The sequence below is a fragment of the Pyrgilauda ruficollis genome, unplaced genomic scaffold (genome assembly GCF_017590135.1).
Source record: "Pyrgilauda ruficollis isolate IOZ18807 unplaced genomic scaffold, ASM1759013v1 scaffold13, whole genome shotgun sequence".
Classification (NCBI taxonomy): Eukaryota; Metazoa; Chordata; class Aves; order Passeriformes; family Passeridae; genus Pyrgilauda; species Pyrgilauda ruficollis.
In genome coordinates this window covers 7,968,458-7,983,832 of record NW_024511432.1, presented here as the reverse complement: position 1 = coordinate 7,983,832, position 15,375 = coordinate 7,968,458, and the positions used below count along the sequence as shown (strand labels likewise).

Genomic DNA, 15,375 nt, shown 5'->3' with positions numbered 1-15,375 from the left:
TTTCCAGGTAGCGGTGTAAATTAATTTAAATGAGTTTTATATTCTTTTCATATTCTGTTCATAATACCTACTTTAAACTGTTATTTTAAATGCATTTACATCTTCTTCCCTCTAGAAATACTTGTACCACACATACAAGTATTATTTCTTATATATTACTGCCATATACTACATAGATGAGAACACAGGAAAATTTCTCAAGTTTTTGCAAACATCATGGTTAAAAAAAAGTTATCCCCATTTAATGCATCCTTTTCTTTAGAAAATGTTTGAAATCACATGATTTTCAACAGTATCCTGCTGTTTATTATATTATATTAAATATTATATTTATATTATAAATGATATAAATCTGATATTTATATAATACATTTTATAATATATAAAAATATATTATAATATGTATTCTATTATAATAAAATACTATATTTATTAGGATATATAAAGCTTATTCTTCAGTGGGACATCCACCAGCCAGGTGGATATTCAACAGTTGTTTAACCTTTCTGATACTAACCCTACCTTCCTCCTGAACACTTTAAAGCACTTTAAAATAACACCAGAAATAAGCATTAAAGATACTCACTGGGAAATCACCTTCCAAAAAACACCATTAAACTGCTGCTTTCCCAGAGCTGTGAACACGAGTCCAGGGCTCCTCCTCACCCCCATCAAAACTATTGGCAAGTCCATTGCAATGGCAATGTGTAGACTTTTTCCTTTTTAATTCTGTCCGACACCTTTCAAATATTACTTTTAACCTTACTCTTCATATTCCTAGAAGGATTGCACTCTTTCTGCTTCCTTCCTGCTTTAGTGTAGCTAAGACGATGCAACAGGGACCCCCTTCTCACTGCGTCTTCCTGTCATTTTGCACAGCCATGTCAACAGTTGGTGGGAATTCCGAGGGAGCTCCCTGCGTGTTCCCCTTTATCTTCCTGGGGAACAAGTACGAGTCGTGCACGAGCGCGGGGCGCAGCGACGGCAAGCTCTGGTGCGCCTCCACCAGCAGCTACGACGACGACCGCAAGTGGGGCTTCTGTCCAGACCAAGGTGACAGCTCCTGCCAGAGCACAGGGCTGACTGAGCACTGCCCACACCCCTGGCAGCGCGCGGGCAATGATGCTCCTCGCTCCAGCACTTCTCCCCAGCCTGAAATCTCAGCAAAAGCCCTATAGTGAAGTGTGAGACTGGAGCTAGAGGGTCACACCCAGAGCTCGTCTGAAGTATTCAGATTTCCTAAAGCTATAGCGGTGCAGGATCCTTCCAAAATACAAAAATATGAAATAAATTAATGAATAAATAGATGTTTTTCTCCCCACTAGTTTTTCCTTCCAAGGCTAAAAGCCACAAGTACTATAGTGTTTCACTAGTATGCAATAAATTATGCATTGATACAAATTAGGAACAAACACTACATGTAAAAAATTAATACATTCATGACTGATATTGGGAAGGATTAAAAATGTTCAAAAAGTGAGACAGTATATAGTTTATGTGGTGAATATCCCTATTCAAAATTACTTTGGTTAATATTTGCCATAATTTAACAAGGGCAAAAGGCTTGTTACATATTTACAAATAAATGCTAGATTTGGGGAGTTATTCTAGGAAGAAAGAAACCTGACAAATTTCAGAGACTGTTTGGGCATAATTGATAAAATGTCATTCTATGATAAGAGGCTATTTCTAACCTAACAATATTTGGTACACCAGTACTGATTCAGACTCTGTTCTCAGGGACAAATATTTACAGACCTTTTTATCACCTACAAGCCATTTCATGGTGAAAAATAAGGTTTGATATCTAAATTGCAAGTTCAATTCTTCTGTATTTAAAAGGGATGTCCAATTTTATTTGCTACACTTCCTTTTATACACAAGTATTAAGACTGTCCTCAGAGTCACTTGCATGGGAGACAGCAGCAAAGATCACCCACAAAGGAAGGTTTTAGAATCTCTCCAGTGAAATGGCATTATTGGGAACAGGTGGGATGTTCACCACGGGAGGCTGCAAATATTAATCATTATTGTTTATTGTAAATAACCTGTGTGGTACAATTCTATTTAAATTAAAGAGGCTAACACTGTCTTTCTGTGTTATCCAGGGTACAGTCTCTTCTTGGTTGCTGCCCATGAATTTGGCCATGCTATGGGATTGGAGCACTCTGAGGACCCGGGAGCTCTCATGGCCCCTATCTACACCTACACCAAGAACTTCCGACTTTCTCAGGATGACATTAAAGGGATCCAGGAGCTATATGGTAAAGGCCTCCCCCATCAGCAGAACTCATCAGAAAATCAGGCAGAACAGGCTGAAATCTGGGACTCAGAATTTGCAGTAAATTACAAATGGCACAATCCCACCAACACCAGAAATATCCTCTGCTCCTTTCCCCCTGCTTTCTTCATATTACCAGGCCTCCTACCTCAATCAAATATCATAACTTAAGGATGACAGGTCACTAAATTTTGAATGAAAAGGAGCATCAAAACACTCCATAAACAAAATTTTAGATGAAAATTTCTAGTGCCTTTACTGGGGCAATGAAATGCCATGTTTGTCTCTAGCTTGAAATACCTGATGTGGGTGGGTTTAGATGTCACTTTCTGCAACACTCTGAGCTTCCCAGATTGTGACCCTCTGCAAGGGGGGAAGGACATTGTTTCCTGGGTCCCAGCTTGGAAACAGTTCACATTGCCTTCCCACAATTCAAGCTGTACCATCACAATAACATTTACAGAAAGTGTGTGGGAGCTGAAACTTCAGCACAAATGTATTAGGCAGACTCCTAAAGAAAAAGTGAATTTAAGTATTTTTACATAGCTGCATCTTTAACATTTGTTGTTTTCTCCACAGATAGTCTTAGTAAAATGCATAAGTGGTATCATGATTAAGATTCCTTCTGTGGATACATTTTCTACCTTGCAGAGCCACCAGTATACTACAGTCAATTAAGCAGTCATTCCCATATTCCATTTCTCTTTCTGTGCTTTGCACTTTTCTACTGAGAGATCTTTTTAACTGTGACTATATTCGACAGTATTCCCCACCTTGGAAATTTTAATAAGAATATGCCAAAAATATTATCACATGAGACAAAAGTCTGATTTGAATCTTCATTATTCCTTGTTCTTAGCTGCTTTAATTAAGAATGGGAATTGAGACATGGTCAAGATTAAGTGAGTTTTCTGAGCCCATACTGTGCATCTTTGATAAGAGTTGAGAACTTAACCCAGGTGTCTTAAAGATCCAAGATGAAACTACCTTTCTTCATCTTTTTAACTCATATAACCCTTTACAAACTGCTTTCTATGTAAAACAAGTATTCAAAAAAACCTTCTTTTCTTGCTTTGTTGTTATCACAAATCAGCTACACTCCATTTTTTTACTCATACAGTAAATTAACCCAGTGTCTGAGAAAAAGAGGCAAATGACTCAACCCAAATAATAATACCAAATAAAATAAACCAGATGGCAAAATGCATGTTCTGAAAAGCACATTTTGATTCTTGGTGATGGCAGAAAGATCATACAAATGGCTCAAAATGCAGCTTTGTAACTTGCCAGATATTGTCACTTCTTTAAAATATAGAAATCCACTTTGACGTCTTTCCCAGCAGAGCTGTACATAATTCCAAGTACAAGGACTTTGAAATTTTTATCTTCTTTTTAGAAGCCAGCAAAATAAAAATTGTAATGTTCACTTCTGAACCCAATGTAGTCACTTCTAATTATCTCTCAGGTTAAACAGGCAGCTCAGCCCAGACAGACACACACAGGCACCACGTCTCAAATGAGGCCACACAGAGGATAAAGGCAGGAGTGGAAGTCAAGGCTTCCTCAGCTTTGCTCCACCACCCTTCTTCTGAAGAGATTTTATTATCAGCTTTTCCTCCTTCAAGAACTCTCTCCAAATGATTACCACTTTAGAAGCCATGGCAGCTCTTGTTCTCCATGTAACCTGTGCAGCCCTTCACTGCTGTGTAACAGAATGTCTCTGCTCACCATCACAGAGGTGTCACCTGATGTGGGGCCAGGACCAGGACCAGGACCAGGCCCACATCCAACCCTCGGACCTGTCACTCCAGAGCTCTGCAAGCATGAAATCGTGTTTGATGGAGTCGCACAAATTAGAGGAGAAACGTTTTTCTTCAAAGATAGGTAAGTGAGATAAATTGCTTACCAGGAAAATCTCAAGTGAAGGAATCTGTGAGACCTATTCACCAAAATCTAGAAATTTGTTATCAGGCACAACATCCACCCTTTGTTTTTTGTGTTCAGAGACTGGAAAGTGTCCTGATCAACTCCAAAGGGAAATGGAAATGGTTTAATTCAGGCTGAGTCCAAAGTCATTAAATAACAGCATTATGTGGCTCATGGTTGCTGTAGCACATCAAGGACACTGGTGATTGGGATAGGCTACGTGTGTGCAAAGCCTCCAAGACAGAAGGCACCAAAGGCATTTTGGATGCAAAAGCAGAGACATTCCTCATAAAATGAGGTGGCAGCTCAGCTGCAGCTCCCCCTGCCTTTGCCAGAGCCTGTATTACCCAACTGCTCAGCAATGAAGAGCATCTCCTAAGGAGTATGGGACTTGGCAGCACCATTGTGAGAGACACTAAAGCTCCTTTCTTCCCTGTCATAAATCAATGCCAAGTTTGGAATCAATTATCCTCAGCTACCTTGAACATTCTTGCAACACCACTGAAGATCTGGGTCCACACACATTCAATGAGTGCCAAAATCAAACACTGTCTCGTAACATATAAAAACATCTCAAGCTAAGGGAAGTGTTGCAACTCACCTGTTCATTGCTTCTTGCCAGTTGTCAGTTGAAATTTGAAAGGAAACAGGAACTAACAAACAAGTTCCCCTCACAAAATAGCAATTTAAATATTATTTGTATCTCCTGGTGATATACCTGAGTCCAGCCATCTACTCCAGATTCAAATTTTCAGCTTGATATATGAAGCATTTATTACTATGCTGCATGGTTTAACTCTACTCACCAGCTTTTAGAAACAAAATACCCCCAGGGTTACTTAGTTGATTTTTAAGGGTAGATACCATGATTCCATGTATTTCCTTCTAGATAAATCTATATGATACCCAGCACAATGGTGCTTTAGGTTTGAGGTTGGACTTAATCTTTTTCACAGGCTTTGTGTTTTAGCAATGCAGAAATGGAATTTAAACCATCTGCTTGTAAGAAGCTTCGATCTGGTCTGTGGGGATCACCCTGATACCTTTTGTATTCTTTCTTTTTGTCCTGTCAGCAGCAGGCTAAGACTCCAGTGATCCCTACTGGCAAGGAACTTTCTTTCCTTGCACCAAATGGCCCCATAGTACCAACAGACCAGTCTCACACAAAGCCTCACAGGGCTGGCCCCACGGCCCCATACCAAGTTTGCCAAAAACAGTGCCCAGTTTTGCTAGTTTAGTCATCAGAGTGCTGAAGTATTCACCTGAGCTCAGAGCCTTCAAAGGAAAAACATTTTCACAGCAGTAAAACCCCTACCAAGTTCCACACCATTCCCAGCTCCTGCTCCTCTTCTGCTCACTCGTGGCCCTGGGTCTTCAGCCAGACCTCCACCTTGCTTCTGCCCTTGCAAGCCAGCAGTCACACACAGGAACAACGCAAAATCTGCTCCTAAACCAGCAGAGTGATCCAATATTCTATATAATCCCAACAAAATAGGAGTATTTTGCATTTAGATACAGTTGGTCTAAGAACTATGCAAATACCAAAACAATCTGTTCAGACTGGCTCAGCCTTCTTCCAGCATGCAGCAAAAGCAGACAACTGTTGAATTGTTTTGCTCTGGAATGGCTTTGCCTGTCAGTCTTGCAGCTTTCCAAGTATCAGGCAAACAGCATTGTGACTCACTTTTGGAATTCAAGAAACAACTGCCTGTCATGTGTCGTGTGACTTCCATGATTCATGAAAACTACCATAGAATCCAACTGTCACATGCCAAAGAGAGGAAATAGCAAAAAGGAGGTCAGATATGATTAATTCTTTCAAAAAAAAAAAGAAAGTATTTTCCCTCCCCACCTCAAATCAAGGAAAGGAAATTACCAGGAAATGGGAATTACAGGAATTATGGCTGTTAGCCATAGAAAACAGTTGAGCTTTTCTGTTGGGCACAGAATGCTCAAGAACAGCATTTCCACAGATGGTTTTATTCTGAGAGTGAACAAAAGTTCACACTTTGAAATTTATCAGGACACTAAAAAAAATCCACTTTTAATAACTGTATATAAAAATCATCATCATTGCAAATATAGATTATGTTAAAATATTATGTAAAGTACCTACTGTGACTACTACTATATTATTAAATCTGTCCATAAATGTAATATTAAGATTTATTATGGATGAGTGAAAACATTTTATTGTGTTCAAACTGAAATGAGAAAGCCAAATAATTAATTTCACCATTTCCTCAGTAAGATGTAGAAATTGAAATACCTTCTACCCAATTCAAAAACAAAATAAAATTCATCTTTGACAAAGTCTCCCTTTCCAAAAGAAAACCTCACCAGTTTAACAAGTCCCTTGAAATGTGTGGTTTATTAAAAACCTGGTGTTAAGTCTCCGTTGGCTCTGGAAAGTTTGAAATTCATGCAGATAGCAATTACTGGAGCTGATTCAGCCATAAATCAGGTGGAAACTTGACTGAGAATTCTGTAACTTGGATTTTTAAAGGAACTGCTTCTATGAATGCTGTGTTATAAATATTTTCTATATGAATTTTTGTTCCATATCATATTGGATCTTCTTTTCTCTCTAAAAAGACATGCATGAAACGAACAGTATTACCTATTACAGCATGTCACATGTGTTTTAACACTTTCAAGAGGAGTAATTAGCCAGATGGTTTATTCTTTGCATCTTTTTTTGTAAATGAAAATTATGTTCAGACATGTTTCTGTACATGCTAAAAATACATCTATGTATGCAAAACGTGGATAGGATAACATATTACCATCTCCATTGTTGATAAAAATACAGCAATTTGTTAAATTAATTTAGGACTGATTCTCCAAATTTTAGACAAAAAAATGCAGTTTAATATCCTGGACTTCTCAAAGGTATAATTATTCTAGGCAGGAATGGGTAATAACAATTTATACTCTGCAAAAAATTAAAATGCCAGCAGCACCTTGAGCTTCAGAAACATATTAATGGCAAAAGCAGTTTGACCTCAGAATTTAATGACTATAGCTTGGTGCAAGAGCAATTCCACCAGCCTGCTGATTTTTCATTTTATGACCAAGTCAAAACTTTTGTTCTGTTGGGGAAAAAAGTTCTTCGTTCTGTGGAGGCTGAAATAGCAGTGCCATTTTAAATATCAAAAGCCCTCAGCACAAAGCTTTGCCATTTAAAGATAATTAGAGCTTTTTAAAGCTTAAATCAAATGATCATCCTACTTATACATAAAATAGCCAATAAATTACCCTTTGCATTTCTCTAATGAACATTTTTAGTGCTAGCAGTTTCTTTTACAGCCAAACTCCCTTCCAAGCACTATGATATACTGCTATTAAATTTGAACTTTTAGTCACTACAATAGTAATTGCAAGAGCAGTTCATGGAATGCAAAATTCTGCTTTTGTTAAATGCTCATCCATCTGCTCCATCCACAGCACCAGGAGGGCTCTAACAGTTTAAATGCTGCATAAATGAGTTTATTTGTATGCTCAAAGCACTTTATTTGTGTACTCAAAGCACAGGATAAATTTTGCCCCGATGCAAAAAAGCAACAGGAACAATCAGCACAGCAATTTCACCTGCAGTCCAGCATGCAGCTTATGGTGCAGCTCCTCTAGCAGCATAAACTCCAAAGAAATGAGTTTGCTTTTCAGTCAGTGGAGAGAAGTTACGAGTGTGCGCATGTGTGTGTGCGTGCGTGCTCACGTGGCTGTGCCAGAAGTGATGAGAAACAGATGTGCTGCTGAATTAGTTCATTGTAAATCTTGTACAATTTTCTGTTCTGCTCAGATTCATGTGGAGGACTATAAACCCCCGAGGAAAACCCACAGGTCCTCTTCTTGTTGCTACATTCTGGCCTGATCTGCCAGAGAAAATTGATGCTGTCTATGAGGCCCCTCAGGACGAGAAGGCTGTGTTTTTCTCAGGTATTGGTTTTAAAAGCTATATTTTTTTACATGCATGTGTTTTAAGTTTCAAAATGTAAGTATCCATTTGCATAATGTACCTGGGACATGGAACAGCCTGTGTAAGAGCCAGCAGAGCTGACAGGTGGGGTGACAGATCTCCCTATTCACAAGTTGAGGATTTTAGAACAAAAGCTGGATCTGAAAGACTCAGAACAGCATTAAGCATCTAGTACAACAAAATGAGAACTACAAGCACCTAGAAAGAGACATTCAACAATAAGCAAAACCAAACAAGAATCATTATTTCAAATGCAAAGCAACAACAACAGTGGGAGCTCTCTTTCAGCAGTCCCTGCTCTGTTTTTCTTGTTTCCTTCCATTTTAAGCTATTATCTCAGCACATATTGCTTGAGAAAACTACACTTTCTTTTTTCTCCTCATGCCCCTCCTTATCTCCTTGTCTTTTGCCAAAGACTGACTTCCACTTTGGCTTCCAAGCATCTTCCTTGGTGGCTCATCAGGCAGAGGATACAGGCAAGCTGCCTCCATGGGAGAGGAGGAGGACAGGAAGCTCTGCTCTGTCTGTCACATATGGTTCAGCTGTAGTGGCCAAATGAGCAGAGCTGTGAGACTGTTTTCAACATGAAGAACTGAGCCAGCAAAACCTAGGCTCCAGTATCTACTAAAAACATGACTAAACATCTCCAGTCATGTAAAAACCATATGGCAAAAGCTGCTGTACATTTTCTGTACAGGAGAGAAAAAAGTAATGATAATCTATTCCACATGGCTCAGAGGCTATTTGCTTTAGTTTACATAGATGGGGGAAAAAAACCCTAAAATTAGTCAGGCAAACCAAAGCACTTCAAATATTGTGTTTATTGTATATAATCCTATCACATCTACGCCTCTCCTTTTCTTTATAAATTCCAGGGAAACATAGCTAACCTGCTTTAAAAAAAAAATAATAAGAACTATCAAAAAGAAAGACTGGTTTGAAAATAACACAACTGTCTTAAAATACTTACTAGTTAGTCCCGCTGTTTGCTCCTGAATAGTGAATCAGTAACTTCTAAGAATCTCAAATGCAACACTTTACCTTTTTCTCACATTAATACTTTACTTACCTACTTTCCCAGTAGCACAGGATCAAAGAAGTGTCCTTTCATGAATAAATCTTTCCATGGCTTTCAGATAATTCAGTGAGGCTATTTACTAAGCAAATTATAATTCCATGTAGAGAACACAGGACACTACTACATAGTCCACTAATACATATCTGGAGAGACATTAGATAATGTTTTGTGACAAAGGACAACAGGAACTCTGAGCAAAAACTCCTATTAATCACTCAATAAAACTGGCCAACAAAATAAGTAAAGGGTGAAAATGAGCTGCTGCATTTGAACATCACGTGCCCCTGCCAGGTTTCAGACAATTTTTATCATACAAAAAATTTCCTGTATAAACTACGTGGTTTAGCATATAACTCCAAGTTACCAAGGCAGTGTCTGTCTCAAAGGGGCATCAGCTAAGAAGGGAGGAAGCAAGAGAAATGAGGGGCTGTCTTTTTCTGAGGCAAGGAGCACTTCAGTAGCAAAAGCAGTGGTAATCACTGTCCACTTGGATTGTATTCACAGATGGCAAAATAACAGATAGACTCATGGTACAGCTAGCACAATAAAAAGTCACATGGCAAAGCAAAAAAGAAGAAATACCCTTTTGTTACTGATTAATAAACAGGTTTTATTTGCTTTTTTTGCTCCCCTACTTAGGAAATGAGTACTGGGTTTATTCAGCCAGCAACTTGGACAGGGGCTATCCAAAGAAACTCAGCAGCCTGGGACTGCCCCCTGATGTGCAGCATGTGGATGCAGCTTTCAACTGGGGCAGGAACAAGAGGACATACATTTTTGCTGGAGACAGATACTGGAAGTAAGATGCATTGAGTGGTGGTGGGATGCTGTTAGCTGAGCTGTCTCCAGGGCTGAATGCACCCTGAGCTTCAGGAGGCAGGGATCAAACACAGGGCACATCCTCTGGGAATGCAAAACAAGGGCTGCCAGGACAGTGCTGACTGCAGGAAAGTGCTTGAGTATAGCAACAGGAAGCTGGCACATATTTGAGAAAATAACAGCCTCAAAAACAGCAATGGAACAGGATATCTGGGAGTGTCTGTCAGGTTGCCCACCACTAACTCATCCCTGTGCCCCCATGTACCAGCAACTGCCCCACATCAGTCCCTGGCTCTTAAGAGGGGCAAGCTGCCCTTGCTGTCAGCTCAAAAATGCTGGGAGAAAACTCTACAAGGAATTCCTTAGAAATGCACTGAGCTCCAATCATTTGAATCCAAAGACTGACCAGATTGCCTAAGAAATTCTTTCACTAAGCCGTCAGGTTTAGAGGCACTGGATTGAAAGGAAACAGCAGTGTGACTATCAAAACATGCTGGGGTTGACAGTAAATCCTTTCAGCAGCTGATCTACCATCACTTACACCTTTGCTCTACTAATATAATTGGCACTGAGGAAATCTGAACAAGACGCAACTGTATCTGTAAGTACTTTGAGAAAAATCTTAGCTTCAATTCATTTTGACAGTCTCTCAATCCTTTTCATGTTTCCAGTGAAACTCAGGTGACCTGCTACCATGCTCTTATCTTATCTTAGATTAAGAAAGAATGTCCTTAAAAAGTCCCAAGGCTATTACTGTGGTGGAAATAAATATCCTACACCTGAAGAGTCTACTAATTGTATAATTGTATTTAATAGAATTTCATTACCATAATTGCCAGGAAGATCTGGCACAAAAGACCATCTTAAAAAGCAGAGGAGGATCTTTGTGAGTTACCTGGATGCTGTCAAAATGGCATCAGAACAAAAGAGAGGCCCTGACTCCTGCAGTCACTGTCAGAGGCCTGTTCCAGGAACAGGACTTCACTTCAGGAATGCAGACATTACACAACAGGCTGAAAGTGGACCCATTCATTAACTGAAAATTTAGAGGAAAGTTAAACATCAGAAATAACCACCAGAAATTTGAAAGATTCTCAAATTTTTAAGGGTTCATTCTGAAAGATGTTCTATATAAGATATCAAAGGAGGTCTCAGTATAATTGAGTCCATTTTATGTGAACAATAATTTCATGTTATGATTAAACTGAATGACTTTATTTTGTCCTAATGGCTGTGGATTCCTGTAAGTAAATAAAATACTCTTTCCATACGATTGCCATTTGATCGTAATTTTCAATTACTTTAAGGACAGTACTCTTCTCCATTATCTAAAGAAAAAAAAAAACAACTAAAAACTCAATAAATGTTATTAATTCTTTAATGTCATATTGTAGAGCCAAGTACTTCTAATACAGCCACTTGCAACACTTCAGACTCCTACTAAAACCTACAGACTATGAGTTAAAAAGCTGCTGGTTTCCTCTGTACCAGCTATTGTTTTGATTAACTGTACTGCAGGGCCTCCAAGTAATTCATCACTCCAATCACAAACAGTATTTCTATCAAAATACCTTATCAAGTTCAGTCACTCCAGAATGCATAATTTATAGTTAAGGAAACAAAATAGGATTACGTGATTTCTATCTGTATAAAGAAGAAAGCAAGCAGTTGAAAAATATTTCAGAAAAAAAATGCATCTCTGTTGAACAGACAGCTATAACCCTTAAGTATGTGGCTGTTACATTTTATACAAGGACTCTGTCAGTGGAATCAAAATACTTACATACCATAGTCCTTCCTGTGTCATTATCACACTTACTTTAAATGGATTTTTTGGAAGCCTTCTCTCTCCTTCATTCCAGCCACAAGCTATTTTAGTGTTATTATAACAAGACTGTTGAGCAGAGCAAAGTTTTTTGAGGGAGGGGAAAAGGAGCTGGCTCAGATTCCACAGCTGAAGTTTTAAAGCTACCCAGCAAGATACTAGATTTTCTTTAAATAGCCCAGAAAAAAAAAAATAGTAAGGAATGTAAATTAATCATTTAAATTGACTTGGACCAACCTAGTGCTCATTAGTACTGGTGTAACTTTGGATATATTCCAAGTAGTTCCATAGAGCAATGAGGGAAAAGTAACCTGAGATACCTATGGACATGGATATATAGAAATTGGGAATATAAATGGTTTTCTCCCTCCAGTACTGTCAAAGACAAACTCTCTGAAGTCTCCTGCTCCTGAAGAGGTGCTTGAGCACCTGAAGGGTCATTGAGGCCTCACATGATGTACTTGAAGCCTGGTTCAAACTACATTGTATGTCACCATGCTCAGGACACCTCCACGCCTCCTGCTCAGCACTGATTCCTATCCAAATTATGTTTCTGGAAGGAACTTTCCTTAGAAAGTGTATTTTCAATACAGAATTGCATTTTTGAAGGAAAGATGTAAAATTTCACAGAGTTTTAAAGGAATCAGCAATAATTATAATGAAATAGAAACCATGTTACAATCTTAGTTATTATATTTCTATTTGTTTTATATAGTCACATTTGCTGAGGACACCCTGAAAAATTATACTATAATTTAATATTAAATGCAGATTTGTAATGTAGAGATATCATTTCCTTCAGGTACAATGAAGAAAAGAAGAAAATGGAGCTTGCATCCCCTAAATTCATTGCTGACTCTTGGAATGGTGTTCCAGATAACCTCGATGCTGTCCTGGGCCTTGGGGACAGTGGTAAGCTGCAATTCTGATTTAAATCACTAACAAACTCTCTTATTTGTTTGCTGCAAGACTTATTGGAGACTTTAATTTCTTATGGTCCGTGAGCAGGAGCCAAATGGAGCCACCCAATGCCTGATGCACAGGATGTCCTAACACCAGGGTGCATGACCGAGCCAGTCCTTGTGGCTTGGACATTTCCCAGCTCCTTGACACTCCCCAGGTTCCTCCACACCAGCACACAGCCCCAGCACCATTTCAGCACCATCCTGCCCTAGCACAACCAGAACTCAAGTATGATAATCTCCCTCATCACAGGCATGAATGGGTTTTATGTTGCAATTTTTCTTGATTTCCTATGCACTCCAGCTGAGATCCTGGCCCGTGGTTTTAAGGGGCCTTAAACTTTGCACAGATATGCACTAATGTCTGAAAGCAACACTGGTGTCACATGAGTCTTGACTCAGTCACATTTTCAACATCTATTTTGCCAGCAAACATTTCATCCCAGAAAACTCTGGCTCACAAAGTAGTGACCTTAATAAGGCTCCATTTAACAACAGCTCTCTTCTACAGGACGGAAATTTTAATGTATTTTTTAAATATATCTTTTTAATAATACAAACACACATGAATATTTTGGGAAATAAGTCATTCAATTAACAAAGCTTAATGAAATCACAAAGACAAAAAATCTTTGATCAATAATTATGTGCTCCATAATCTAAGCATGTTTATTTATTTATTTTAACAGGATATACCTACTTTTTCAAAGATCAGTACTACCTACAAATGGAAGACAAGAGTTTGAAGATTGTTAAAATAGGCAAGATAAGCTCTGACTGGTTGGGTTGCTGAACCATATGAGATATCAATAACCAAATATTTACTTTTTTGTTATATGCCTTATCTGTAATTAGAAATAGATCTGAATGCTAATTACTGGACCAGTCTGGTACTGGCACCAAAACACTAAGTACCAGTACTGTACACATCAGATAATTTAAGAGTGTTTGCCTCCTCAGTATACAAAAGATGTTTACGTATATATTCTGGTACAATTTTTCCGTTGTCATGCTAGTCATAGTAGTGCTATGAACAGAACAGCCATCATTCTTTATTGCCTTGGTGCTTAAACAAAGCCTTGGAACCTTTGGAGACTGGATCATGCCCCTCTGTTATTCACATACCAGATAGGCTCAAATGAGATGTACCAGCAGTGCACTTTGATTTTTATTTTTTTTTAATACAACTCTGTTATAAATGGATGGTTTGTCTTGATGTTTTTCACCCTCTTACAAGTTTGATCATTACTTCCATTTATTTACATAATAATACAGAAAGACTGTCAAAGGCACAGGTTGCCTCAGGATCTGCTTTGTGTTGATGCATGATAGAATCATGGCAAAAAAACTGTGTTAAAGTATTGTTTTAAAGTACTTTTTATTTTAATACCTTAGTTAAATTTAGCAATTTGCTTCATGCACTTTGTTACTACTATATAACTTGTTTATATGGATGGAAACGACTCAGATTTTTGAAGACAATGTGTTATACATAAAAGTCAAGTACTGTTTAACGTGTTTTACTTTTCTGTTCTTTATAATATTGGGGGGGTGTTCAATTAGGCTTTGTTCTTTTCACAGTCTGATAGAATGTTTCTCATTAAAAAATAAACCAGAAAAGAATGTCCCACACATGAAGTGCCAACAATACCAATAAAATCAAATTACACTGTCAACACTACTCCTGGCCAGGCTTCCTTGTATCACTTGAAATTATAAATCCAGTGGCATGTTTCAGTGCATTACCTGTCAAAGGCAAAACCATTACCCCAGTATATAAGCACATAGGGGGTTTATTTAGAAACTTAGGCTATTTTCTCTGTTGGTTCCAAGGTGCAACTGCAGCAATTTAATTAAAGAGATGATATGGCCCCATGTCTCTGCAAAGCCCGCTACCCTCCCTGAACAGCTTCTGCTCCTGTCTGTCATCCACCCTCTACCACAGGCTACCTCTCCACAGCCCAGGCAGGAAGAGAGGGTGTATGAATCCTATAGGGATGCAAGCTTGAGAAACAGGGATGTAAACCCTTATCCTGCCCATGGGATCAGACACCATCTGGCCAAGGATCTTATCCTGCTCCATACACATGAAACACTTCATAATCCTCTATGGATCAGGCAAGGGGTCAACCTAGGTCCTTCTAAAAACATCTTTAAGTCCATGATTCACAGAACTGACCAGTAGCTAATACCTGAGCCCATGACCTGGTTTCTTCTCATGTCCTCTACAACTTCATGTTTGTTTACACTCACTGCTTTCCTGTTCTAAGCAGACTTTTTTTACTATTATATTCTGAAAATATACTTTTTCTAAAATGGCACTTGCCAAATAATCTTTTAATTGCATTCACCCAGATATAACTCCACTTTAGGAAGCTGTCAATTACTATAGACAATCCTCACCTGGATGAGCCAGCCTATTTTTACTTATGCCAAAAGGAAAGATGCCTTATCTCCTCCTCAGAATACTCATTCTCATTAGAAATCATTAACTGCCTTCACAAT

At 38.5% G+C, this 15,375-nt stretch overlaps 1 protein-coding gene across 1 annotated transcript in view; it reads left to right on the top strand.

Annotated features, from left to right (window-relative positions):
* The window catches only part of MMP2 (matrix metallopeptidase 2), a 29,401-nt gene extending 14,855 nt beyond the window's left edge, over positions 1-14,546 (top strand). Inside the window, exons 7-13 of the mRNA XM_041458917.1 lie at positions 880-1,053; positions 2,109-2,264; positions 4,018-4,165; positions 8,010-8,146; positions 9,904-10,063; positions 12,711-12,820; positions 13,560-14,546. Coding sequence (XP_041314851.1) covers positions 880-1,053; positions 2,109-2,264; positions 4,018-4,165; positions 8,010-8,146; positions 9,904-10,063; positions 12,711-12,820; positions 13,560-13,663 — 989 coding nt within the window. The 3' untranslated portion in view covers positions 13,664-14,546. The remainder of the gene's footprint in view (positions 1-879; positions 1,054-2,108; positions 2,265-4,017; positions 4,166-8,009; positions 8,147-9,903; positions 10,064-12,710; positions 12,821-13,559) is intronic.
* The last annotated feature ends 829 nt before the right edge of the window (positions 14,547-15,375 follow it).